General features: G+C 38.8%; 1 protein-coding gene across 9 annotated transcripts in view; it reads right to left on the reverse strand.

The window, feature by feature from the left end:
- ubr4 (ubiquitin protein ligase E3 component n-recognin 4) overlaps positions 1-26445 on the reverse strand; it is a gene marked incomplete at its 5' end in the record, with an annotated part of 53569 nt that overhangs the window by 4687 nt on the left and 22437 nt on the right. For 2 of the 9 annotated variants that reach the window (XM_079238691.1, XM_079238690.1), the window contains 64 exons: positions 104-322; positions 486-585; positions 677-850; positions 999-1189; positions 1315-1431; positions 1553-1660; positions 1834-1961; positions 2104-2191; positions 2323-2403; positions 2522-2719; positions 2819-2940; positions 3097-3270; positions 3476-3557; positions 3778-3919; positions 4455-4564; positions 4639-4799; positions 4898-5027; positions 5921-6048; positions 6402-6486; positions 6580-6670; positions 6897-7246; positions 7330-7458; positions 7671-7796; positions 7919-8057; positions 8154-8393; positions 8584-8777; positions 9056-9143; positions 9231-9316; positions 9569-9713; positions 9817-9985; positions 10170-10412; positions 10523-10601; positions 10738-10965; positions 11064-11213; positions 11299-11508; positions 11782-11895; positions 11968-12172; positions 12376-12544; positions 12929-13066; positions 13488-13592; positions 14712-14889; positions 15286-15416; positions 15576-15687; positions 15807-15928; positions 16105-16236; positions 16437-16611; positions 16893-17027; positions 17156-17219; positions 17465-17497; positions 18147-18363; positions 18574-18790; positions 19095-19258; positions 19602-19803; positions 19925-20099; positions 20200-20357; positions 20593-20820; positions 21018-21170; positions 21322-21480; positions 21788-21970; positions 22070-22240; positions 22371-22604; positions 23476-23623; positions 25610-25680; positions 26244-26435. In XM_079238691.1, coding sequence (XP_079094817.1) covers positions 104-322; positions 486-585; positions 677-850; positions 999-1189; positions 1315-1431; positions 1553-1660; positions 1834-1961; positions 2104-2191; positions 2323-2403; positions 2522-2719; positions 2819-2940; positions 3097-3270; positions 3476-3557; positions 3778-3919; positions 4455-4564; positions 4639-4799; positions 4898-5027; positions 5921-6048; positions 6402-6486; positions 6580-6670; positions 6897-7246; positions 7330-7458; positions 7671-7796; positions 7919-8057; positions 8154-8393; positions 8584-8777; positions 9056-9143; positions 9231-9316; positions 9569-9713; positions 9817-9985; positions 10170-10412; positions 10523-10601; positions 10738-10965; positions 11064-11213; positions 11299-11508; positions 11782-11895; positions 11968-12172; positions 12376-12544; positions 12929-13066; positions 13488-13592; positions 14712-14889; positions 15286-15416; positions 15576-15687; positions 15807-15928; positions 16105-16236; positions 16437-16611; positions 16893-17027; positions 17156-17219; positions 17465-17497; positions 18147-18363; positions 18574-18790; positions 19095-19258; positions 19602-19803; positions 19925-20099; positions 20200-20357; positions 20593-20820; positions 21018-21170; positions 21322-21480; positions 21788-21970; positions 22070-22240; positions 22371-22604; positions 23476-23623; positions 25610-25680; positions 26244-26435 — 9690 coding nt within the window. Of the gene's footprint in view, positions 1-103; positions 323-485; positions 586-676; positions 851-998; positions 1190-1314; positions 1432-1552; positions 1661-1833; positions 1962-2103; positions 2192-2322; positions 2404-2521; positions 2720-2818; positions 2941-3096; positions 3271-3475; positions 3558-3777; positions 3920-4454; positions 4565-4638; positions 4800-4897; positions 5028-5920; positions 6049-6401; positions 6487-6579; positions 6671-6896; positions 7247-7329; positions 7459-7670; positions 7797-7918; positions 8058-8153; positions 8394-8583; positions 8778-9055; positions 9144-9230; positions 9317-9568; positions 9714-9816; positions 9986-10169; positions 10413-10522; positions 10602-10737; positions 10966-11063; positions 11214-11298; positions 11509-11781; positions 11896-11967; positions 12173-12375; positions 12545-12928; positions 13085-13487; positions 13593-14711; positions 14890-15285; positions 15417-15575; positions 15688-15806; positions 15929-16104; positions 16237-16436; positions 16612-16892; positions 17028-17155; positions 17220-17464; positions 17498-18146; positions 18364-18573; positions 18791-19094; positions 19259-19601; positions 19804-19924; positions 20100-20199; positions 20358-20592; positions 20821-21017; positions 21171-21321; positions 21481-21787; positions 21971-22069; positions 22241-22370; positions 22605-23430; positions 23624-25609; positions 25681-26243; positions 26436-26445 lie in introns of all 9 variants that reach the window. The other 7 variants (XM_079238689.1, XM_079238688.1, XM_079238687.1 and 4 more) reach the window with 5 other exon arrangements.

Consider the following 26445-nt stretch of genomic DNA (forward strand, 5'->3'; position numbering starts at 1 on the left):
AAACGCATTATTTATCATTAAACAAAAATCTACTGACTAACACTGCAACAGTCTGAAAACAACTGGACAAATAAATTAATAGTTCATAAAATAAAAATAGTACCGTCATGCCCAGGGTTCCCAGGGCTTTCTGTCTCATGGCCATTGCCATACGTTTCTTCTCTGCTCTGGTCTCTCTGCGGGCGGCTTCAATCTTCAAGTTGACGTCACTGTGCTCCCTCAACGCCTCCAGGAGGTTTTCTGCCAAAGTTCCGATGCCTTCGTCACTGGATACCTGCTCCAGCTTGTGCAAGTTGGTTATTGAATCTGTGCCTATCAGCACCTGGGGAAAAAAAAGAGAGAAAGACATCCAATCATGATGTGTTGCTGATGCTGGATCAAGTGTATTTAAGTCATGTTTTAACGACTCATATAGAGAGGAGAACTATAGAAGTCGTCGTATTGGCCATTAAAACTTTCCACTGAAGATTCAGAATATTTTTTACCTGCGTGGGTGGATGCTGAGTAGCCAAACCACGGAGAAGTCTGAGAATGAAGGGTAGAGCTGGTCTAGAGAGGAACTTCTTCCAGACATCAGCATCCAGACTGTTGGAAAACCCGGAAAATTGTTCAATAAGTTTAGCATCTAATATACTAGGGATATTTTGGGGGGAATTAAAGGCCAAGGGAGACCTACTTTTTGGCATTTGGGATATGTTTCTTCATGTAGTCCAATGCACTCTGTGTGATTCCTTTCTGGAGAATGAGATCTTTTAGCTGATGACCATTGCTGTTATTCTTTATTCCAGCAGCAATTTTACAGAAGCAATCCAAAAAGACTTTGTCATCCGCACTGTGCTCCTCGTCGTACCTTTGAGAACAAATGCAAAAGTCAGTTTTACTAACTTAAAATCAATACTTGACAGTGAAGAAATGTGTCAAACAAGCTTAATTCTGCTTATAATCTCTAAAAACAGTCAAGGGATTTATATATTTGTTTAATGCGAAGTGATGCTCACTTGTCAAAGCTGCAGCATGGTTTGAAGCGTTCAACCAAAATCTTCATCTTCTCCAGTTCCCCAAAAGACAGGTATGGAATGATTCGCAGCAAACCCTGCAGCACACTGGGGTTTGAGCGCACAAAAGGAGTATTGATCTGATCTAACAACATGACAAGCTGATCTTTGTCTCCTGTGAGCAGCAGGTTTCCCTGCAAAAAGAAAAAAAAACATCTCCATTAAAATAAAATCAAGCAATTTTAAATATAGAGTCCAAAGTCTGGATACACTTTTTTTTTTTTAAAATTACAGGCCGGAATCTGCTTTTTGTTCTTGCCTTGTCCTCTGAAATCTCAGCATTGGCTTCATCCAGAATGATCTCCATTATGCTCAGAACTTGCTCTGCGATTGAGGCTCCACCGCTGTCTTTACTCTCTTGTTCAGCCACTAAAGCCTGACCAGACAGAAAAATCCTTCAAACCCAGATTCTTGCTGATAATCATTTCTGAAAAGCTTGCATCCAAGTTCTAATGAACTGTTCACCATCATCTCATTATATTCACTGTAAAACTCACCAGATTTAGAGTTCCCAGCATGACGTTGAGCGTGTTCATCTCTGGTTTGACAAGCTGCTGCCGATTGATCTTCACTTTTACACAATAGCTGAACAACTTCAACAAAACCTGAGTGAGACAGAAACACAATCTTTAGCATATTCTGCATAACAGCATTTACTAACAAGTTTCGTTGTAGATGAAGATCATAACATATTTCTTTGAATAAAGTTTTCTTTAGGGTGAAAAATATTTCAGATTTGTTTAGGTGAGATATATAAAAGTAAACACATGTGGCTTACAGTCAGCAGATGTCTTCCTTGTTTGAAGTCTTTGATTCCTGACAGCCGGTTGAGCATGCACTCCAGTCCTCCACACTGCGCCATGACTCCAGCCATTTTGTACACTTCCTCCTCATCTTCCTCCTCATCTGAAATAAAAAACATAGTACAATTTTTTAAAAATACATTCTAATGCCAAAAAATGCACCAATGGATCAAAATCCATTTAGGAAACTGTGGACTTGGTTTACTTGACTACAAATGAAAAAGAAAATGATCAGGAAATCAAACCTGTGGTTGAGTCAAGTGACTCTATGAATTCCTCAGTGGCATCGCCAAGTAGACCTCTCATTCGATAGATGATCCTCATGGGCTCACCCTTCATGAAAAAAGGCAAATAAACTCAGTGACTGATACCTTCCGTTTTCCATTAGTTAAATACTTTCATGTTAACCTGAATAAAACCATGACAAAGTGTAATTTATTTACTGACAGATGGATGAGACTTACCTCATTTGTTGGGCACCACACTTTCTTGTACACTTCTGCCACTGACAGATCCAAACTGATGATTTTGTTGTTTACCAGAAGCTGAGGGAAATAGAGGATTATCTGATTTGTTTCTTGAAATATGCCAAAAAAAAATAACAGCCTCATAAGCAACAGACATTTGATAAGAGGAAATCAAAAACAAGACACACAATTTTACCTCCATGCCACTGTCATCCTCCAGAAGTGCCACCAGGTCACAGTCCTGACAGATCTTGTTCTTGATGTCCCTCATTAAAGGGCCAATTCCAGGCTCGTTGCTGCTGTAGGGGTTTCCAGGCATGCGACCCTGCAAAAAGTCTTCCTGCTGAGGATCTTTTTCAAGGGTGACAAAGAACTCTGTCACCTCATTCTCCTCCTACAGAGAGGAAAAAAAATAATTAATAATAATGTTGTTGTAGTGGGGTTTTTAATATAAACAATTGTTGCTGCTCTGACCAGGGTTAAAGAAACTTACAGGGTAGATTATGCTGCAAAGTCTCTCAAAAATGAACACAGGAGTCCTGTAGTCATCCAGGCTGTACCTCTTTGCAGTCTCAATGCACACAGCCATGAAGGCTTTGGTTTCAGACTCAGTACCTACAAACATAACAAGATCCAGTTAAAAGCACAAGTAGATTTATGATTCACATTTTACTCAAGTCTCTGGGTAAAATTAAAGATGTGCTTATAATACATGAAGGATCATCCCAACAGCAAAGACAGTCTGTTAGTTGAGACGGAGACAATGCTGACCTGTTGTCATGTCTTCCAGCATCTCAAGCAGCATGTCTTGAGTTTCATCGATGAGCTTCGTACGCTGAACCACCAATTTCCTCAGACACAGGTAACCATTCAGCACCGTGCCGACCAACCTACTTTTGAAATGACGCTTAATCGACTCCACCTCCACAAAAGAGGACAGCAATCCTAAATGCACCCAAAAACAATAGTTTAATATTCAGGAAAGGCATGACAATAACGTTCACAAAATTATCACCTGAATGCCTGCTCTGGCACTCATTTTTTACAAATTGTTAGATTTGTTCTGGTGATCTGAAGTCTCATTTTCAACCCACTCTTCACAAGCTTGGAGGATTTAATGTTTACATGAACAAAATGGAAGCAAATGTACCAGTCAAGCTCTTGAGGGCGTAGCCCTGCTGCAAGTCTGTGCTGAGAGTAGCCTCTTCCAGCGCCAAAAGATTGGCTATTTCCTAAACAGAAAAAAAATATCACAGATCAATTACATGCACGGAGACTATTTCTATTATATTAGATCAACTCATACACAAAGAACAGACATAGGTCAGAGAAAACTGTCTTTTTAAAGTCAAGGCTTAGATTTATCTTAATTGTACCCAAGCCAATTAAACTTTTATTTAGATTAAAAAACTGAAATTCTGCTAAAATGCAACAACTCTACTTAAGCATTACCTTGGTGATCAGGTTTCCAATGTAGGGCAGAACGCCACGGGCAGCCAGGTAAACCTTCCAGTGTGTTGGCTTGATCAGCTTCTGGTACAGACCCAAGTACTCCACAGCACACTCTCCAGCTACACTCAGCTCATCGAGGTAACTGACACACAGACACACACACACACAGACACAGACACACAGACACACACAGACACACACAGACACACACACACACACACACACACACACACACACACACACACACACACACACACACACACACACACACACACACACACACACAGTAAGTTTAACTGCTTTCCTCTTGATAAGAGCAGAATATTTTGCCAATAAATAAACAACTAGTGAAAATCAGCCTTTCCTTCCATCTTTAAGCCACACTGACAGCATTTGTGTCACTGATAAGACAGATTTTTAAATCCCTATTTACAGCAAGTTACTGTTATAGTGGCAAATAATAATTTATGTTACAATTAAAAATAAGGGCACAAGAGAAAAATACCTGATTCTGAACTTATACATTATATTATTCAATATGGTTGCTTTAGCCTAGGTTTACTGAATATTTTTTCTGTAATGTAAAAAACAACATAAATCTGATTTATGTATAGTACATCTATAATACAGTCTATGATAATTGCCAAAGTTGCATGTTTATCTTTAAAGCCTCATACCTGGTAAGCAGGTCCAAGACCTGTTGCTTGCGGCTAGGGATTGTGGTAAGGGCCTCCACAATAGTGCAAGCTGCCTGTCTTGCAGCCTGTGTGGCAGGTGTGAACAGAACCTGCAACACAAAAATCAGTTTCTCAGTTTTAAGTACACCAAAAGTTCCCCATTGTGACTAAAACGTTTGATTACCTGCCGCAACCAGTTGTTATGGCTCAGTTTCAGCAGGCGGGGGAATAGGCCTTCACCCTTCCTGGTCCTCATGAACTGCTTCCACTTCCAAACATATTTTTCAAGCAAATACTGTTTTCGCAACTCGGTCTTTCCCTGAGGCTTTGACACAGTTTCTTGACCTGTCGTTGGATTCACAGAAAAGTGATTACTTCCGGTGTTCAACAAGACAACAAACTATCTTGTAAATACGAAATATTTTCTCAGACAAAGTACTTACATCTTGCTGGGAGGCACTTTTTCCAGGCATCATATGATGCTTTGGGATCCTTCTTTAGCCAGAGCTGAGCCTGGGCATGAATTTCATTGCTGTAGGGCCTTACTGTGGTCAGGGACTCAATAGCAGCATCCTTGAAACATGAGCAAACACACATACAAAGCTAAGTAAAGAAAAGTTGACTTGCATTACACAGGCTAATTTGCTGGGTTTATGCATCTCAGGAAAGCACTAAATGCCATAGTTGCAGTTTCAAAGGCCATTTTTTTCTTTCATAGAATTAGCCACAGCTTTAAAGACAAGTTCTTTACATTTTTAAGGTCCCACAAAAAACTTTTTTTCAACAACTTTACGTGGGTGTCAGAGATCCAACAACATTGTTTTCAAAGTGTTTTAACCTAAATTCAGCCATGGTCCTTTTTTTCTAAAACTGCTTCTAGTGGGTTCTACTGAGAACGGGCTGTTTCTGTATCTGAAACTAGATGTTCATGAGTCCTGTACACGCCGCTCTTGTGAAGAGGATGTGGATTTGAGTGATCTTTGAGGACTGGTGCAGCTACTCAGGGTCAGGCCAATAGCAATATCCACTACTAGGGGGAGTGGTTATTTCTCTTCTTGAAGTCACAAAAAGAACGTCAGACTGACCTATCTGAATACATATTCAATAAAAAGTGGAGCAAAACGCAAGAGATGTGACATAATTGTCATTTTTGACCTCATACACAGGCTATGTGGACACACATGGCTGAGAAAAACCATTAGAAAGTTAATTTTGTATAACATGGAACCTTGAAAAAAAAGACTCCAGGCACCAAAAGAAATTATGGTGTGGAGCGAAAAATGCTTTAAAGGGATGAATCTTAAATATCCCAGCTTTTAAATTGTGCTATGACATTTATATGCGTAGTCTAAAATGGCTGGCTGGACCTAAATGTTTATTGTTTTCATTCATTCACAGTTTTATATGTGAACTGCACAAAGTAGATGCCAACAATGAAGAAATCTGAATTACACTCAGTTATGTACCTTGTTCTTCTTGCTAGTTGGTGCAGGGGGTTTTATCAGCTTTTGCAGGATTCTCAGGCACATGAGAGTGATGTTCTCCACCACTACAGGTGTCTTTATATTCACAGACATGAGGAACAAACTGAGAGCTACCAAAGAAGGAGGAAAAATTTTAAAAAGGTGTTAAGACGTGCAAATCAGTCAACAACCTAATAAGCACAATAAGAAACAACTGTAATTTCCTCTCTTTCTCTTTTTAAATTTACAAAATATTAATGTTAGGGTGTTGCAGGATAATTACTTTTTCTGAGTATTACACAGATGTAAACTAAAGCAGGGCTGATGTACCGGATGTAACACGCCCCTTCCCTAATTAGGTGTAAAAACATGAAATCTGAAACAATCAGTCATAGACATAATGTGCTCTTCTTTTAAGTCACAGCTCCAGATGAAGTTAATTAAGACATTTTTTTACAATTTGATGATGACAAATTAAGCTTACCACAACGCAACCTTAGCTCCCAACATCCTCCCTCTTTGGAAATGGAGTCAGTCAGCAGTAGCATTTCATACTGCAAATTACTAACCTGATAAAACAACAAGAAGTACATTAAGAGAAAAACTGAGCTTTGATCTTTAAAATACAATTAATGTTGCAGTATTACATTAGAAAAACTTACCAAGTCTGGATTAGCCCAGTGACCTTTGAGGGCAGCAGACACCTTGGCAATGATTAGGTCATTCATCTGCTGAGTGGCTTCAGGGTGATCTCTAAATGAGGAAAATATAAAAGACAACAGAGAACAAGATAATTTAGAACTGTCTCAAACACTGCATACGCACAAAGGATAAATACATAAAAAGTATAGATTCACTTTTTTTGCAAATATTGTCATGGGTTTTCAAGTACCACAATGTAGTCAACTGAATGTCTGAAGAACTATAAGTCACTATTTAATTCAGAGAGTAGTAGAGGGCATGGGAAGGTGGAACATACCTGGTGAGGAGACAGACCAGTTGGCGCACCTCCTCTCTCATGGCTGCTGTACCCCGCCGCAGGTTATATTCAAACAGCTCACGAATGAGACCCTGAAGGACCAGGATCTGTCGAAGGGCTGGGTTAGTGGCCAAAGCACGGAGCAGTGTAATACAGTGACCTGTGACAGCTGAGGCACAGCCGTAACACTTAGTTGAGGAGGTGTGGCCACAGCCCAGCACAGACAGGGCACGGTACTGACTGGCAGTGAATGTGGGCTGGTGGGTACTACTGCTCCGGGATGACTTGGTGGCAGCCTCTCTCTGCTGTAGATCATACTCCAAGAGCTCTTTGCGGGATGCAAGCACTTTCTATAAACAAAAGAATACAGATACTATTATGTAAGTGTATTTTCTTTTTTTTCTGCCACAAAAGACATTTCATTCTGTTTGACCTGTATAATCTTTGAAAGCTCATCAAATGATGTCTTGCAGTCTCCACTGTACTCTTGAGCCAGCTGCTGAATATATCTGTTCACATTAGCAGAGGATGCACCAAGTCCTGCACCTGCTCCAGGGTCATCCTGAAAGAAACAAAGAGAATACCATGAAACAATACTACGGTTAGAAAAAAAACAACTACTCTTTGAAATCCCTCCAGTATAATGTCTACATATCAGCCGAAATTGTGCATAGTGCATTTACATTTTAATTAAAGGCAAACATGCTTGACATTATTTGTGCATTTCATCATTCAGATTTTAAAAGCAATGTTTCAGCTCCCCCTGTGACTAACCTGGGGTTTCTCTGGTGCTGCCTCATTAACTTTAGACAACAGGCTCTCCAACTGGGGCCTGTGGCCCATTAGCTGGTGATAAACCCGGTCAGCTTTGTCCAGCAAGGTGTTGATGTTGGTCACAGCCTGAAAGAATTAATACATTCAAGACTATAACAGGCAGACTTCAAAAGTAATGTATATACTTTTTCTGCAAAAAGTGACAATATGGTTGAGTTTACTCGGTTAGTCCTACAAGAGTATCTTACCTTTTTCCTGTCTTCTTCATTCTCAATAGGATCCACTGCACAACATGGCCTGGCATACAGCATGAAGTCAAATCGGGCATATTTGCAGAAACCACAGGCGTTGCAAAGGAAGGGGTCTTTTTCATCATAGTTGATGGACCTGAAAGATGAGTAAAAATAATAATAATAATAAGCATCTCTCATATTCCTAAGTATCTTTTTAAGATATAACTAGCATAGGGAAACAACTGCTTACCTGCACTTGTGGCACTGATACACATTCTCACCACAGTTGCCACACACGCCAGGGTTAGCAGGGACAGAAGCACTGCAGCGTGGACACTGCAGGGTCTCAGTGGATGCCTGGTAGTTCTCATAGAAATCTGAAAACTCGATCATCAGGTTGGATGCGACGATAGGTAAAGGAAGGTCGATCTTCACCTCCGTTTGCCCTGGAGTCAGCTGTACTTTTTTGGCTTTGTGCCAACGAGCAGGCCTGAAAAAAGGTCCAACATAAGAGATTTAACTTAATACGTGAAAGTGTATGTGAAGAAGCAAGAAAGTGGCCACCTATCAAACTTGGTAACTAAAACAAGTCGCACTGCTTAAAACAAAATTATTTTAAAAAATAAATAAATAAATAACAGGTACAAAACAAAGATCAACAGTTTTCTGCTGAAACATACTTATTCTTAAGCTCCACAATGGCTTGCACAGTCCTGTTGTTGTAGTAGAGATTAATGGTGCGGACCATCTTAGTGCGTTTGAGGTCGCCAATTTTCACTGTGACCTTGCTGATGGTGTGGCTGCCAATCAGCTTGACAACTTGTTGTGTGGTGGTGTAACGGGTGTCCACTTTGATAGATGATAGCTTAATATTCTGTAGGAAAAAACAAACAAAATTCTCAAAAAAAACCAACATTTTTATAGCATTTTTATTGTATTTTGCTCTTTGCTCTACACAAATCATAATTCACTCATGTCTGATTTTATTAGTGCAGATAAGGAGGCGAAGGCTTTTGCAACTTGAGCATCTGGTTGTTCAAATACTAACTAAGCAAAGCAGAGAGCTTTAACATATGCATAAGTCTGAAGACACTAGAATTATTTCCTTTTAAGAGTCTTTATTTGAACTCTTTGAGGTTGTGCTGCACTTACTGAGAAAGGAACTTCTGGATTGTTGCAGACTAAGCAGGGGTCACTCTCAAGATAAAATCCATCAAACTCCACTAAACCGGAGAGAGTGCTGCAAGACAAAGCCACAGTTTATCTTATTGTTTCATTGTATCTAACAGTATATTTCTTGCGAGAAAGAATGTTTTTGGAATTATACTTGTAGATGTTGGAGTTGGGGTGATTTGTCAGAATATGATTCTGTGCCCTCAGGATTTCCACAGCTTTCTGTGAATATTCCTTCAGCTGCAGTAGGAACACAAAAGAATTGTATATTATCGTTTTGAGTTCTTTGCTCTGTGATGAAAATGCTTCATACAATGCGTACATTTCATTTCACATTTTACTGATTAAAAAAAAAAACTTTTCAAATGCCTTTCTCTTTTAATGACTCAACTATCATTTGATCAATCACCTGTCATGTCATATTTGAATAAATAAATACAGTAGAAATAGGAAAAAAAATGCAGCCATTGAAGGATTAAAAATAAATCAAACCTTTTTCTCTGTTTGAGGGGTTTTGAGTGAGAAGTATCCAAGTAAATCAACAAACTGAGCAGCTTTGCGGCCATATGCAGGGAGTTCTGGCCAAATGGCCCAAGTGAGCTCAAGCAGCAGCTCCTGCTGAGATTTGCTGGAGTTCCTGGAAAATGACTCACATTAGCCAACAGCACCGGCTCTGACATCTCAATTACCTGAATATTGGGGATTAAAACACTGTTACTGTGTCAGTATTTTAACAGTACCTGTAAATATGAAGCGCCAGGCAGTGTGCTTGCCAGCGCACTGCAGATGAGTTTGACTCTAGCAGGAAACAGCGCAAGAACTGGATGAGTGTCTCCTTGTCTGCAAACTTGTTGAGCTGACTGACCAGAGCCATGCAAAGCTGGTCCTCTTGGCTGCTGACACCATCACCTGTGATCAATTCACAGAGATATAATCCAGTCAGGAAAAAAAGTATCTATCTTTCTCTGCTATTCCAAAAAATAACCCTTTTAGGGTTATGATCAAGCTGAAGGTTAAATCACAGCCATATACAGTCATATTATTAATAGAAGAATTATTAGATTGTGTCAGAACATGTGTTACATTTTCTCACCCTCTTTGTCTTTTTCTTTGTCTTCTTTTTTGCTCTTTTTACTGGAGGATTTACTCTGAGAGGACTGAGGAGCACCTGCCTGTCCAGCACTACCAGAGCCTCCTCCAGAGAATGAAGAAGCAGTAGAGGAGGAGCTGGCCAGCACCTTGCTGCCACACAGGGCACAGGAGAGGAGTTGAAGCAGAACTGGAGAAACACCCTCATCAACTAGGAAGCTGACTTGAAGCAAGAAGTACAACACGGCTGGACAACAAAGAGTGAAAAGGATAAACATAAGGATATACAGTCAATATGAACAACACTGGCCAAAAAAGTTTGTTTCCACTTATAGGAAGTGCTTTCGAACAACTTACAGTCATCTTTCATGCAGAATTTCTGCCAGTTGATTGTCCTCTGTGTTGCAATTTCAGCACATGCCTTTAGATGTTCCATCTGCAAAAAGAAAAGTAATTTCCTCTTTAGTGCAAAACAAAAATCAGCCAGCTAATTAAGTGTAGCTGTGGAGACAACCGAAAAAACCTGACAAATCAATTTTACCTACTTATTTTCTCTTTAAAACAATACTCACCAGACTTATGAGTGTATCATATTGCAGCGCTGAACCTGATGTGGCGGTGACCACACCAGCTCTGAGGAAGATGCCCTGTTCTTCCAGTAGCTTCTTGATGCTGCGGACATGCGAGTCAAGAGTGTGTAGATCTCGCAGCTGGCGGTATTTTTCCTTTGAGCCGCAGATAAACAGTAACAACTTTCTGACTTGTCTCCTAACAAATGGTGTCTGTTGGATCATCAGATACTGAAAAGACACAAGGTGTGAGAGGATTTTGTGAATGGCATGAAATAGGCAATAAACAGGGAAAATTAATGAATTGGCAAATATATCAAGTAACTTACTTCAGATAAATAGTAAAACCAGGAATGGTCAAACACAGGAGGTGGGATACGTGGGTTTGTCTCAGCAATCTTCTTTATCTGATATGGCAACCGGAGGACCATTTCAGTCAACAACTGGGAGTAGGCCTCAAAGACATCTGCAGCATGTCCCTGATTGCAGAAGGAATATAGTTAGTTATCAAATTTTCTTGAAAAAATTTTTTTTCCCAATATATATTATGTCCCCTCTTGTTACCTTGACATATTGACGCAGGAAGAAAGGGCTCATGTCAGGGGGAGAGGAAGCTGTGTGAGTGCGGAGAAGCTGGCTGGTTGTCACGGGTTCCTCTTCACCCTGTTGACTCTTCCAAAACTCCAAGAGTGACTTTAGAACGTGGAGGCAATAGTCAATGGCACCCTGGCTGAGCAAAGCAGTTGCAGTGGCATTGGATATCAGAGATGATGACTAAAAGATAAAAAGAGGGAAAGAAATAGCTATAAAAATCCATTAAACTGTGTTTTATTGCTCTTATTTAACCATGCATGCATGATGCTCAATTTCTATACAGTGGCAAGCAGTCTTTCTTTTTCCTCCATTTATAAAAAAATTCTTGAGTTAACTCAACCTTGATCCAGGTATTTTTATATTGATACTGAGCTTTCACTGGTTTATACTGGAATACACAACCAGGTTCATGATTATTATGACTCTCTTTTGATAATAATTAATTGACTTTACCTCAGAAGAAGATTTTGAACCAGACTTTGTACGAGACATAAAGACACTTAGCAGCCTCATGATGACCAAGTGAACTTCGTTTATGGAGCTTCGCTCATTCTTTTTGGACACATCCTGCAGAGCCAAGATATTGATTGAGTATAATGAAGACATTGGAGTCCAAACCATCATAAAGACAGTGCCTACCTTCTTGTGCAGACCAAGCTCGGCAATGAGTTGTGACAGCAGGTCATCCAAGGCCCCCTTATCCTTTTCATCCTCACCATCGAGGTCAGATGTCAGCATAAGGACAACTTGCATGTAAGGGATGGCTTGAACTCCACCAACATTATGAAGCTGAGAAAGATGCTGCAGCAAACGCTCCAGGAGCATAAGACGGACCATGTGCAACCTAATAAGAAACAGAAAATAGTACAGTTTAGAGTTTAATAGCCACAACTAAACAGACAATATTTAGTTAATTGAGAAATGTGTCTCATTGCAACTCACCACAAAAAGCTAGTTTTTTTTTTCTTTTTAAATTGGTAAATTGAATGTGTTTTTTAAATATTCATTATAATGTTCATAATTTATTAATACATTCAAGAGTCTAACCTGTTGCTTGTGTGGATGTCTCCCTCTGTCTCTCCTTCTCCTTCTGAGCCTTCACCTTCCTGCTGTGCTGTTGTGGTACTAATGGCTCCAGTACTGGAACTCACACTTCCTGGACCAGCGGGGTGGCCTTCAACTGTTGTGTCCCCATATGCACTGCTTCGTCCTGACACTGAATGCAAGCATGCAAAAAGAAACAATATATAACCATGCCAGCTGGAAACACACCAGAAAATGAAATATATCATTAAGGAAGTAGTGGTTGTCTTTCTTCAAAATGTGTGCCCCAAAGGACTTTAACGTATAGCATAATGGATTATGTGATACCCTGACCTTTAACTGTTTTATGGGAAAAGGAATGAAAGGATTGGAAACTTTGTGAAATATTATTAGAAATTAAAAAAAGAGATCCACGAAAAGAGGGACAGCTTCAGGTCTTACATGTGCTGACTATACCAATTCTGAACTATAACTTTGAAATAGTCATACAATCTATCAAACATGCATATTTGTTGTTTTCTAACATAGACTGGCCTCTTTTATTGAAATAACCCACCACTGTGCTCCCCTGCTACAGAGTCGATAGCAGAACCCCCACTCTCTGAGCCCACACTGCCTCCATGCTCAGCTGGGGAGGTCCGCAATGTCGAGCCATCAGTAGCAGCTGTGCTGCCCTCATCATCTGATGCCGGGGCTGAAATCATAGCAATAGCTGTAACAGTAAATACACCACGGTCATCTGGCCAGGATACATGATCTTAGTTTATACTTGTTCACTGACAATGCAAAAAAACAACACTCAAAATCAAAATGTTTTAACCTGCTATGATTGGTTTTCTTTTTCGAACAGTGTGACATAAAATCATAAATATGTTACATTGATGCATACTTGTGATAAACTAAAACAATGAAAAAGTACTTTTTAAAAAATATACATAATTGAAAACAACAAGATATACTCTTGATGAAATTATATGTCATGACTGGACATCAAATGGATGCATGCCATATTTTTTCTCCAATCAAAAAAGTTCCAAATTACTTTCAATTGTGTACTTATGTACCCTATATATAAAAACAATTATTTCATTTTGTGTTGGAGATTGTCTTATTACCTGATGCTGTTGTGTCTGAGAGGGTGCCAGCATCAAGCGAAGAGGAGCTTGGGGCTTGACCTGACAGGCCAAGGCTCTGAAGACCAAGAGCACTGCTGCTGCTGCCTAAAAAGATCCAAGAAATATAAATTACAGCTAAAGAGAAGAATGGTTATTCTGTGAAGAAAAAATATACTTAAAGACAATCCCTTGTATGTGGTATATACTAAGTATGTCATTGTTTTGAGTTTTACATTACCAATGTCTGAATCTGTTTGTAGTTTGTGTAAGTGTCCATTCACACTGGCGCTCTTTCATCCATTTTAAACAAATCCTGGTCTGCTTCCACAAATATTCTGCTCCACTTGGAGCAAAGAGAACTGGTTTTTTTAGACTGGTGGGGAACAAAATAGCAAACTCTAGTCCGCTTGAAAACCAGAGAGCTTGGTCCGCTTACAAATTCAATCTAATCCAACACCCTGACAGCGGGAAAGCGTCAGACCATCCAGCAGATCAAAACTGGGAAGTATCTTCCAGCATACTAACTACAGGTTGGATGACCCGATGCCTCACTGGCTGCACATGGTAAACAGATTCTGGTAAAAGCTATTTTTGTATGGAAAACGTCCCCTCTACACATTCCTCAGACGCACTTATCTCATCATGCCAAGCCAGGCTGGCTGGCGATTGTGACACATCACCCTATCTTTTAAGTAGCCTGCGCTATGATGCAGCATCATGAAATATCAGTGTGGCATGAGGAGGTGTATCCCAAAGTGAGACACTGAAATAAGTGCTGTGAATGAGTACCTCATGACTCCCTACATTTTATTGTCCCTCTGCTGCTTGTGTGCGGAGTCACTACAGTGAATGAGCTATTTTTTGGCCCTGGACAAACCTAAGACAGATTTTTTTTCTTTATTGTTCAGTAGTCATTTCTGGGAATACATCTTCATCATTAGAAAGCTGTCATAACTGCTTGACCTGGTTCAGGCAGTTTGGTTTGTGGGAGCATTGTGAAAGCAAAAAATAAATAAATAAAATAAAATAAAAAAGTGGCCAAAGTTTCTGAACTCCCTCCCCAAAACAGTCCCTGGATTATCCTGGTGTGAAGGCGCCACAAAAAAAAAGAAAAAAAATAGACTTTTTACGTCCCTAATATCTTTAACATCATAGTTAAGTCAGACGAGGACATTTCATTCACCACTCCATGTTTTCCTCATTTTTTTATTTACTACTACTTACCTTGTTGATCTTGCTGAAGACTGAGAGCAATGGCCAGCTCTACCATGGTTTCATCATCGGCATCAGGAGGGATGTCAAGCATAGGGGGGAAACCTTCGGCTCCAGCCAACAAAGCCTCTAAAGGAGATGGATTTCCATTGTTGACATTCTCTGACGTCTCCAGGACCATGGATTCAGACTGGGAAAAATGTTAAGATTGTTATTCCAATTACTTCAACATTCTTCTTCCTAGCTTTATATGGGTTCAGGAATAAGCTCATCTCTAGTTTCTCCAGTATTGATTGTCTTCAACACTGGAGAATAAAATTATTCCAATATAAAAAGACCGGAATGTACATCAGGACTCATCTGTACACTATAATTTTCACTTCTGTACATAGTGAAAATGCAAAACGTATTTAATCATAATACAGGCATTACCAACAGATAAACAACCATTTGATTGGTAATGTATTTACAAGAGAGTGGCAAATGGACTTTTTCAACACAGTTTATTCTCTTAGTCCGAACAGTTCAAACACAACATTTAAAACTGATTAGACTTGCATTTGCTTTAGTTTATTTTTTGCCTCACCACCATTTCAAAGTCGCTATGGTCCACTTCATTCTGCTCTTGGCTCTCCTGCCGAGACTCTTCGCCTCCAGTTATCACAGATGATTGCATTTTGTCATCTGCATCATCGTCATCATCATCATCCTTGTCTCCTGATAAGGGAAATTAACCACAAACCTTTTGAAGACTGAAAACTAATTTAAATATTAGGACACTCAATACAACAATTTGGCCTAAACTTTACATGCACACTTAGCAACATAACATCTAAACCACAGTACTTTGTGTAATACTTGGAAAAAAAAACTTACCTATAGGTGTGTTGGAGCGTGGGGGAGATGGAAGTGTCACATGACGTCGTTTGTTTCTTGGTCGTAGCACTCTGATCAGAGCCTGCTTGCATGCAAAGCTCACAGCTGTATCCTGATTTTTTTTTTTTTCAAATACAAAAAGATTACTCCACAACTCTATACGGACACTGAGTACAGTAAACTGAAAAATAACCAAAATCCTGTGTGGCTAGATAAAATAATTTTACTTACAGGGCACAGCAACATTTGCATGTATATTTTGGAAGCTACATTGATGTAATCCAGTTCACATGTGCAGTATGCGTGTATGATGTCCACCAAGGCATTAACTGTTGCTTCCACATGTGTTAGACCTTTGATACAGTAAAAGAAGTGCACATTGATATCCAAAAAGTATTAGTTTTAAAGCCATAGTTGGTCATTTTGCTCATGGTCTCACTTTTGCAAAACATTTGGAGGAGAGTGTGCATGTAAATTCATGTAAATGTTGTAAATAAATGTGCATTTAAATCCAAATATTTACACTTACCAGGCAGACAAGCAGGAGCAAGAAATGCATTCTTGGGTTTCAAGGCATGAAGCTTCCAGAAGTTATTCATCAGTTGTGCAATGAAATTACAGCTTTCTCCATCCAAACGTTTTTGCCCATCCTCTGCCATTTCTAAATTTAGGAGCAAAAAGTTTGCATGTGTAGAATTTTTATGCTACTTTGTTGCCATAAAAAAGTCATTTTAATAAACAGAGCAGCTGTTGTCCTTAATCACTCGTGAAATGAAATTTATCTACTTGTGTGATCATACATGACAAACTGCAATTCCTCAGTTGTGGCAAACATCTGTCACCAACAGAATGGCCTCTTACCAGTGTCATTGTGCAATAATTTGTTTTCTGTATAGTGAACCAAGTTGTTGGGCCTCATGATTGCAATGGAACGGGCAGTGATCACAAGCCTCTGGAAGACGTCAGGGTCAAGCTCCCTCCCCTCACGACTGCAATTATTCAGACACTGCACCGCATTACTCAGCAAGGACTGGTCCTGATGAGAGCAGGGAAATAAAAGTTGCATTAGTTCTCAAGGAGTCATACAATCAGAACCAAATATTTCACACCTACAAACCCAGAACACTTCAAATCCAAGGAAATTTTTTGCAATAAAGAATAGCAAGAACTGATGTTGGATTTTTTTTTTTTTTTTTTAATCTTTATGCTGTAAATTTAACTGATAAGAAAAATTTGACAAAGAATGCAAAAGCTGGGCTCCTCAGAACAAGACGCTATCGCATTTGGTCTAATATCACAAATGGGCTTTCATTTTACCTTGTGGTTGTGGTAGGCAGTGCGACTGGTGTGCAGGCTAGCAAGAAGTCCCTTTGTCTGCTGCTGCACACCTGTAGGAGTTGGCATGGACAGGAGTAGAGTGGCCAACTCTAGTGCAGCAGGCTTGTTTTTCTCCTGTAGAGTTTAAAATATGATTTAACAATGCTTGACAGTAGAACACAGAAATAATTACACAGACTAAGTGTTTTAGTCTTAACCACTTCGTCAAGGGCAACAAAAACAGTGAATCTCTGTGGGTTTACCTTTTCACCAGAAGAACCTACAGCAAAGCAACTTTCCAAAGCTTCAAGGGAGCTGACCACCAACCTGAAATGGGGAGAGAGAATTAATTCTGCTTCTCCCAAAGATCCTGCGAGAAAACAAGTCTTAACCCAAAAATAGAAGCCAAAAAGCATTCTCACTTTGTTGCAGTCTGTGCTAATCTATATGCAACACAATACTGAATGCAAGAATAAATGTGAATGACATGTTCAGAATCTAAGGCATGGACACACAAAGTGGCACACATGCACAAAACTATACAAACAAGCAGAGAAAGGGCAGTTACTAACCGGTCCAATGTTGACAAGGACTCAGTTTCACAACTTTTTATTGTATTTTTGGGAGCAAAAGAAAAAGAACAAAAATAAGTGTGAGGATCACAGAAAGAAACAAGTGAAAATTAAATGATTCAGTTGAACAAAAGAGAGGCATGCAAGAAAAGATGATCACAAGAGCCATGCACCAACTTTAAAGAGAACCAACTGCCTCTCTAAACTAGACACCTCCTGCTACATAACTCCGGAGAATACACTAAAAGTGGGTAATGAGTTAGGGCAAGAAATAGGAAAAGATGCAACTGTATGTGCAATGTGATTTGTTTTTATCATTTGTTGGAAAATGGGCTATTACAGAAAAAAAAGGAACAAAAAGTTAAACCTACAAGTATATGTTTGACTAATCCAGCAAATAAATTGTTAAGTCAAGTCAACTCATTACACGAAAGACAAAAATCCTGTAATGATAAAACCAGATAAAACTGTAATACAAGCTAACTTATTAGTGTCATGTAAGCACTGAAAGGATGGTTGCAACCGTCTGAATGGCATTTAAATCCCCATTGTCAAAAAGGTAATTTGAAAGTGAGAAACGAGATTAGAAAGTTAATGTCTCAGCTGTCTCAGGACATAAGATGTGCTGAGACACAAAACTCACACAAAACTACACGAAACTCATAAATGGTGAAATCCATACCTCTCTAGTACACTGCCACTTGTTGTTGTTGGGGTGGCAATGTCTCCATCAGAAGTGCCGTTGCTCTGGTTGAGGCTGGGACTGCAGACATTGTTGACTGATGCAGAGGAAAAGTCCTCTGGTGGATCCTCAGGCCAGCCAAACTGCTCCTTTGTTTTGCCGTAGATTTTGATTGAATCAAGCATTGTGACTCCAGCTGGATCGACTGATGCACCAACTTTAAAACAACAGAGTACAACAATAACATCAGAGGATGCATTTAGGTAAAATTAAACTAATTTAATCTGATCATTTTGTAGAAACACCATAAATTAGCTCACATAGATATAAAACTCAAACTTAAAAGGTATTTGGAAACTACATAAAATGCACGAGTTTCATTAGGAAAAGTCTTCAAGGTGGAGAAAAATAAGTAGGGCACTTTTACTGAATATGGAGAGCTTCTTGTCAGCCTGCAAGGCCTCCTCCCTGGTGAAGGGGAAATCAAACCAGCGAGCTCTTGTCAAGTTGATCTGCATGGTGCGGCCAAAGACCTCCACATAGGAAGGAGCTCTCTCAATGGCTTGGGTGCCCACCTGCACCCGCATGCCTGTCATCACCATTGAACTGTTGTTATTCACCACTTCCACAGTGAACCCACCAGGCTAAAGCAAAAAAAAAAAAAAAAAAAAAGGAAAATAAGAAGAATGGCAAAATTTGGTTATGAGTTCTGCATTTTTATCTGTTTGCACAACTATATGCAACTCAAAAATGACATTTTTTGTCCCAAATGTTTTTTTAAAAAAAAGAAAAAAAAAAGGTAATTTTATTGTTTAGATGCACATTTATAGATTGAACTTATTAGGATTTAGGTTGTAAACTGATGCAGCATCAACTCATTACATTTATGGGAAAGCGTAGCAATGTTGAGCATTTGTCCTGACACTGACAAAGTGAATACGTCTCTACCTTGGTGTTGGCCACATACATCCCTGTGGAGTTGAGCCTGTGTTTGATCTGCTGACCATTGTAGACCTGTAGCAAGTCATTTCCCCCAAACTCCACCTCTGTTAGTTGCTGGTTGTGCTCAAAGAAGTCCACAGGGAATGTCACCTGACTGGAAGTCCGAGTGGCTTAAAGTAAAAAAAAAAAATCATAACACAGACATGAGAACTTTTTTTTTTTTTTTTTTTTCAATCAGCATAAGGTACGATGCTAAAAAAAATAAAAAATAATTCGCACAAAGTCGCTTGCATTTTTTTTATAAATGCTTTTCCGTTCATACATATCACTTTAAATGTAACACTTTATTACTCCCAGAGGTAAATCAGAGGAAAATTGTAATTTTCTGTTCATCTTTTTTTTTTTTTTGTAGAGGGGGCTTTTTGCCTTGTTTTTGTCCTGTGCAAATAATTTACTGTTGTGCAAGTAATAGCAAACAGATTAAAAACTATCATTGTCTGTTCTTAAGCTTACTTGCAGCGGCAGCTTTGCGCTTGCGGACAGGCTTCATGATACTGATGCCACAGCTGGGCTGCAGCGAGGGCTGGAGCCAATAAGAGGTGTTGTCTACATTTGCCATGTAGATTCGTAGGCTTCCATCCTCACAGAGAAGAATCATGGTGGTGCGCTGCTGCTCGTTGCTAGCAGTGTGTCGGATAGCTACCATATCTTGAATCTGGGGAAAAGATAAATTAATTGATTTAAAATTGTTGTGCAATTAAATCCTATTTTCAACACTGTTCTTTAATTAATTTCTTACGTTCATTAATGAAAGAGTTAAAGGATTTCAACCCTACCTTAGCTTTAGCTGGCAGCGTTTTAATCTCCTGGATGAGCAAGGTGTCGGGTTTGACCATGATTACCAGCGGTATGCCTGTTGTTTGTTGGACACAACACACCAGACCTGGATGGTTCATGACCTCTGACCACTGACACAGAGCAGGCGACATTTTGCTGCTGCCACCATTAGAGCTAAATACAACAAGAGAAAAGGTGTGTTTGTTATTATTTCCAGATGCATCTCTGTTGCAGGGAAATTCAGAAACCACATATGATGTGAAGGGTGCGTTACCCTTTGATGTTGATGGGAAAGAGCCTCTGCACATCAGTTGTGCTGCGGCTCACTGTGGCGGCAAAAGACTTTCCTTGGCTGTAGCTGAAGAAAAGCATCTGAAGGACGTGGGAGTAATAAACAGATACACCACCACCAGCCACCTGTCCATTATTGTCCTGTGATTAAAAAGAAAGAACACCCTCGTCTTCATGATGTTGATAATTTTTTGAATAATCATGTATTTTAAAGAAAACATTAAATGAAATGAATTGTGAAAAAGGTAGCAGTAAAAAAAAAAAAATTTTTAAAAAAAATCTCACTTTTCCATCAAATGAGATGACATCTGGCACAACAGCCAAGTCATATTTTGAAGGTAAATGTATTTGGTATTTAAATATAAACTGAAGTTACCTTCAAATCCTCATGCGTTATTTCCAATACATTTGTGACGTAGAAGGGGCCGTGTTGGGCGCTACTCGACTCATCCATGATCTGAGTGTACATGTACCCTGCTGAGGACATGATTACAATGATGTTTTTTCCCTCTTCATTGAACAGGAACGTAGCATCCCGGATCTTGGAGCTTGGTAGCAGAAAGTAGTACATGGGACTCAGAGCATCCACTGACAAGTCATAGACCTGTTGGAAAGAAAGACAAAAAGAAGAGTATTACTTCATCTCCAAAATATAAAACACATTTTAAAAGATAGTTACATGCAAAAGACCTTTAACTTTCTTCTGAAGTTAACAAAGGCTTTAAATAATTTTAAAAATAACATGTCAATACTCCTAATTTACTCAATGTAGTAAAGTCTAGCCATTATATTACTATTTACCTTGACAAAGTCAGCAGTGATGATGGCAAGTTCAGTCTGAGAACCTGGTAACCAGATTGCTTTGATGATGAAGTTGCCTGTAGCCAGTTGTGGGTGTAAAACCAAATGGTCTGACACAGAGCCTGTGCTGCTGAAAGTTAGCACATGACAGTCCTGGGAGAGAAAAATGTATATAAATTTGATTTAAGTTTTTTTTTTTTTTTAAAGGCAGATGCACAAAAATGCATTACTCTCCTAAAGGTTTTCTTACTCCATGCATAAGAAAGAAAATCAATCTTAGGGTAAAAGAGTCTTGTTCTCTGACCTTAAGGCCACACACAGCCAGGTAATCTTCGTTGCACGGGTTTCCTGTGAGACTGAGGACAGTGAAAGGAACTGGGGCAGAAGCCAGACGGGTCAGTGTTAGTTTCCTCTTGCTTGAATCAGCTTGTTTTAGTAGAGTGGACAGTTGCAGGACTGTTATCTGTCAGGTAAGAGAAAAAAGTGTATTTACCAACAGCATAGATCCTACAAGCAACTTGATAAATTAAACTTTGCGCAACTATTAAAATGATACAAGACAAATAAACTTTTACTTTGGAAGATCTAAATAAATATGAAAATTAAACTTACACAAACAGACGTAACTATTTTTCATACAGCAGTGCTTGTTGTAATGCTCCATGTCATTTTTAGCTCATTAATAAACCCTGCATATATATCAATTCTTGTTCAAAAACAACTCTCCTAAGCTGGCTGTGTCAAACCAGTGTTTACAGATTCATATTTACCTTCCCCTTTTCATGACTAACTGCAAGATGCTGACGGCGGCCATGGGGTGACGACAGGACACACATAGCAACACGGCGCAGGACATGTGCACTGATAAGCTGGCGTATGGTTTGTCCCTGGTCTCCACTGTAGTTCATCCTCACATTCTCAAAAGCTCCTTCCTGAGACCCAAGGGTCGGCACCTGACAAAACACGACTTAATTTAATGCAGATTCCATTTAGGCCTCTATAAATTACCAATGAACTTCCTCTTCACACCAACTCATTTATGATATTATTACCATTAGCTGGTCTGTCATTTCCACATTTTTATCCTGAGTATGCAGTTCATTGAGAGCTTGCTGAGCACGGCTGCTGCTTCCAACTGCAGATGCCTGCTGGAAGTTGGTCTGGATAGCTTCCATAAGAAACATGAGCATTTCAAGTATGACAGCAGCAGTGCAGGACCCCATCTGCCATGGAAAGAGCCAAAATCACAGTTCATTAAATGTAACAAGCAGTGACGGCAAATAAATAAGCTTAAAAAGTCTGAGCAAGAGACATGCAGAGTAATTATTTCAGAAAAGATGTTTTCTCTCTCACCACTTGTGTTATCAACTCCTCCTGGCAGCCCTCAATGCTCTTGCACACGCTGCTTTTCTTAGGCCTGTCTTCATCACCAGATTTGCCATCACAGATGGTGACCTTGCCCTTGTCAGAGGGTGAAGCATTCTGATGGCGAATTGCACTTTCAGGCATCCGCAGTTCACTTTGAAATGCTGAAGATTCTTTGAGAGTGGAGCCCATGCCGCTGCTGGGGCTGCGTTTCACCAGGGCCTGTGGAAGATGTGGCATGCAGTCAATTAGTGGAATCTAAAACTATCATGTACAGTACAAGCAAAAAAACTTAACATACTTATAAATATGTAATAAATGGTTAAAGGTGTCCAAACTTCAGAATGGTAGTGTATGTGTATCTCATTGTGGAACTGAACACAACTTAAGTTAACATCAACTAACTTTATTCTCAGTTAAGACTAAGTTATTCTTAGTTTAATAGCTTACTTTTCCTTTGCTAGCTTCTACACACAGCAGAGTATATCGTAAAAGCATAATCACAGTTGATTTTTATGTAGAAATATTCCTTCTAAATAGTCTCAAAAGCCAAAATTTTTTTTTAAATTGTTAGAAATTATTATAGCTGGGAAATTAAACTTTGTTAATTACATTAATTTGATTCAAGCCAATAAGATTAATACAGTTATGCTCTTATTGGACAGTAAACCTAGCTTTATGATGTATACAATTGAAAAAGTGTAAATAATGCATGACACAAGTGCACAAAACTCATCACTCCTTACAGTCATCTTAAATGACAGGAAAAAATAAATGCAGTCACAAGCACAAAGAAAGAAGGCTGAAGGTTTATGGTACTTATCAAAACAGAAAAAATGTAGTTGATGGGTTGTAATTCACATGCACATTAAGATCCAACATTAACTAGAGAAACTGGCCTTATTCAATACATAAAAAAAACTAAAGCAGGCACTTATAATACATTTTCTCTCATATTCTGGCCATATGCATAGACTAGCTATAATCCTGATCAAATGAAATGACTGGATGGAGGTCAATGGGGGAATGACTTGCAAGCCAAAGTTACCGCTGTTGTTCTCTTCCCATGATGACCTGAAGTATTCGGTCTCACCTGGCAGCTGCCATCCTCTTTGGCACCGCAGTCACAGAAGAAAGAGCCATATTTGGCATAGGAGATCTCATGGTCTTTGTGACAGACCTTGGCGCACACAGTGCACACACCTACCCCATCCACCATTTTACAGGTGTGACAGTGGTACCTAAAAATGACAGGGAAAAGATAAGACTATATAGTAAACCAGGGCAATGATAAAATATTTATATTGTCCTCAATTTCCACAGTGGAAACCAGGAGTTTCAGGAAAGATATTTGACCCCAAAAATGGCCCTCCTATTGATGTAGAATATTTTTTAACAAAATATAGTCATGTTTGCAGCACTAAACATGTCTGGTTAATGATTCTCTGGATCTTATATATGACTTTCTGCCACAAACATATCACTTTGATTTCCAGCATAATTTGTAGAACATTTTTCCAATACGGCCTGAGAGCCATAATTTCTATGACTTACTTTAAAGTCTAAACATTTGATTTCCCACTTTGTTGCCGTTTTCGAGAAGTCATCGAGTACCAATCACCTTAGGGACGCATGGGCAGAGGAACTGGGTGTTCCAATATAAGAGGAATTGTGGGAAGAAAGCCTGTCCGGTATATATAGGTGCTCTGTTAACTCCAGACGTCAATTAATTCAATTGGAAGTTATGCACAGACTACATTATTCTGAAACTAAGCTCAGCAGAATTTTTGAGTCTGTGTTCTCTGCATGTGATAGATGTGGCATAGCTGAACTCTCTCTCTCACGCTTGTTTTGGCATTGTACTCAATTGTTTTTGGTATGACATATTTATGTGTTTCTCTAAGCAATACAAAATAAATATTCAAATGGACTGCAAATTGGCTTTATTTGGCTCTTCTGAAAAGTTAACTATCCCTCCTTATGATAAGCAGGCTCTTCAAATAGGCATGGTGACCGCTAAAAAACTGATACCATTGAACTGGAAGTCTCCATCACCCCCATGTTTTAAGAGATGGCTGAATGAAATGGTATCGGTCTCCAGGATGGAACAGATTAGTTTTGGCAGGTAACATAAAGAAAACTACTATCAGAAGGTGTAGATGCCTTTTTTAAGCTTTACTTGATGAGACCAGAACATCAACTATGTGAATTAAGTTGGTAGGTGCTACTGATAAGGTTTTATTTTTTTTCTTCTCTTTTTTAAAAAAAAATGTTTTTTTTTTAGTTTTTTTTTTTTTACTGTATATGAAAATTATTTTTGTTATTAAAGCAAGACAAAAAACAGTATCAGATTTTTCATACCCCTGATATTTATGTTTCATTTTGTTACTCTCGTATGTAATGCCAAGTGGGGCATGATTATAATGTATAATGTAAGTATGTTCACTGTAAAAAATGAAAAACTAAAGTAAAAAAAAAAAAAAAAAAAAAAATTGATTTCAAGTTGGACCACAGACATAGCTGTTGCTCTTTATATTTTATAATCAAACTGCTGTCACAAGCTATGGAGACACACAGCAAACAAACTACTAGGGTGGAGCAAGTTCAGAACTTAAAAAGTACAGAAACATGTCAATGATTTAAAAAAAAAAAAAAAATACTGCTAATAAATTTGCACTTTGCTTATGTTGCAATGCAAGCTCATGGAAACAACCATGGAGTTGTGTAAAGGTCTTCAAGCTGCTCAGATTCCAGCAGAGATTTTTCACACTTGAAACTTATTTACCCACTATACCTTACATCTCAAATTTCAATGCAAAGAAAATACCCAAGGCTGAAAAAAAATTTTTAGCGCTTAAAAAAAAAAAAAAAAGCCCTGGAGTGTTGAAGTTTGGAAGTATTTAATATTAAAGTACATCTGTATAAATGCCTTTAGGCATATTGGAGTGAAGCTCACAAACGATCTGCTGCTGCATTACTATGAAATAACCCTGCAAGGTAGCAGAACTTAAGGCATGAGGATTTTTTGTAGCCCAAGAATGTCTTCTGTTCCTCTTATTACTTGGCAACTTTTTGTGTGGTGAAACTCAGTTTTCAGATTTGAAATGTACCCTGGTTTGTTTGCGTGGTTGAATAAATCCCAATAAAAGAAAAAAAAAAAAAGAAAAAAAAAAACTGATGCCAATCACGATGAAAACCGGAGCCACCAGAAATAAACTAATCTTTACCAGTGCTGGTTCATGAACTCCTTCTGGGTAATGGTGAAGGTGCAGAGTTTGTTGCAAAGTGAGTCTTCATCCTGTCACACAGCAACATGAGTTAACAAGTGAATATGAACATGTCAGTGTAGACACTGATGAAGGGGGAAAAAAAAAAAGAAGGGAGCTCAATTTTTGACATATTAAGAACTGAAAACAAATGCAGTACATCACTAAACATAAAATAACTCACAATGCCATTATTATCTTTTTTTGTTAAAGCGCCAACTTTTTAAAAAAAATTTTTTTACCACTGTTACAACCAAGTTGAGAAGTCTCAAGCTGAATTCCTGTTATCTCAAAAAATGTTTTCCCATGTTCAAGATAAAAATTATTACAAGACATATGTTATATTGAGCTTTTTTGAATGATTAAAAAGTAGCATGATCTGAACAAGGAGATAAGACATCCTATAAACCCCAACACAACTATGGCTCTGTATTTATTGCTAGATATTAGTCCATTGGTTTAGCTGCAAGACAAGATTGGTTTTCTTGACACAAAAAAACTTTATACAAATACACCAGACAATGTAAAATGAGAAGTTCAATATATTGTAAATTTGCATAAGGTAGCAACAAAGGAATTAAGGATGGTGTCTTACAGAGTCCTCTGCCTGCGAATCATCCTCCTCTACTGCAAGTTCTTCAACCCAGTCTGAATCAACTTCCATTGCCTTCTCATCTCCCTCCATGACCAATGCAGAGGTACCCTGACCGCTGCTTTGCCTCAAAGCATTCATCACATCAGCAAGATAGGATATGATGTGGCAAGAGCATTCCAGCATACTGGCATGCTAAAGTTTT

This window comes from Telmatherina bonti (assembly GCF_933228915.1).
Source record: "Telmatherina bonti genome assembly, chromosome: 4".
Lineage (NCBI taxonomy): Eukaryota > Metazoa > Chordata > Actinopteri > Atheriniformes > Telmatherinidae > Telmatherina > Telmatherina bonti.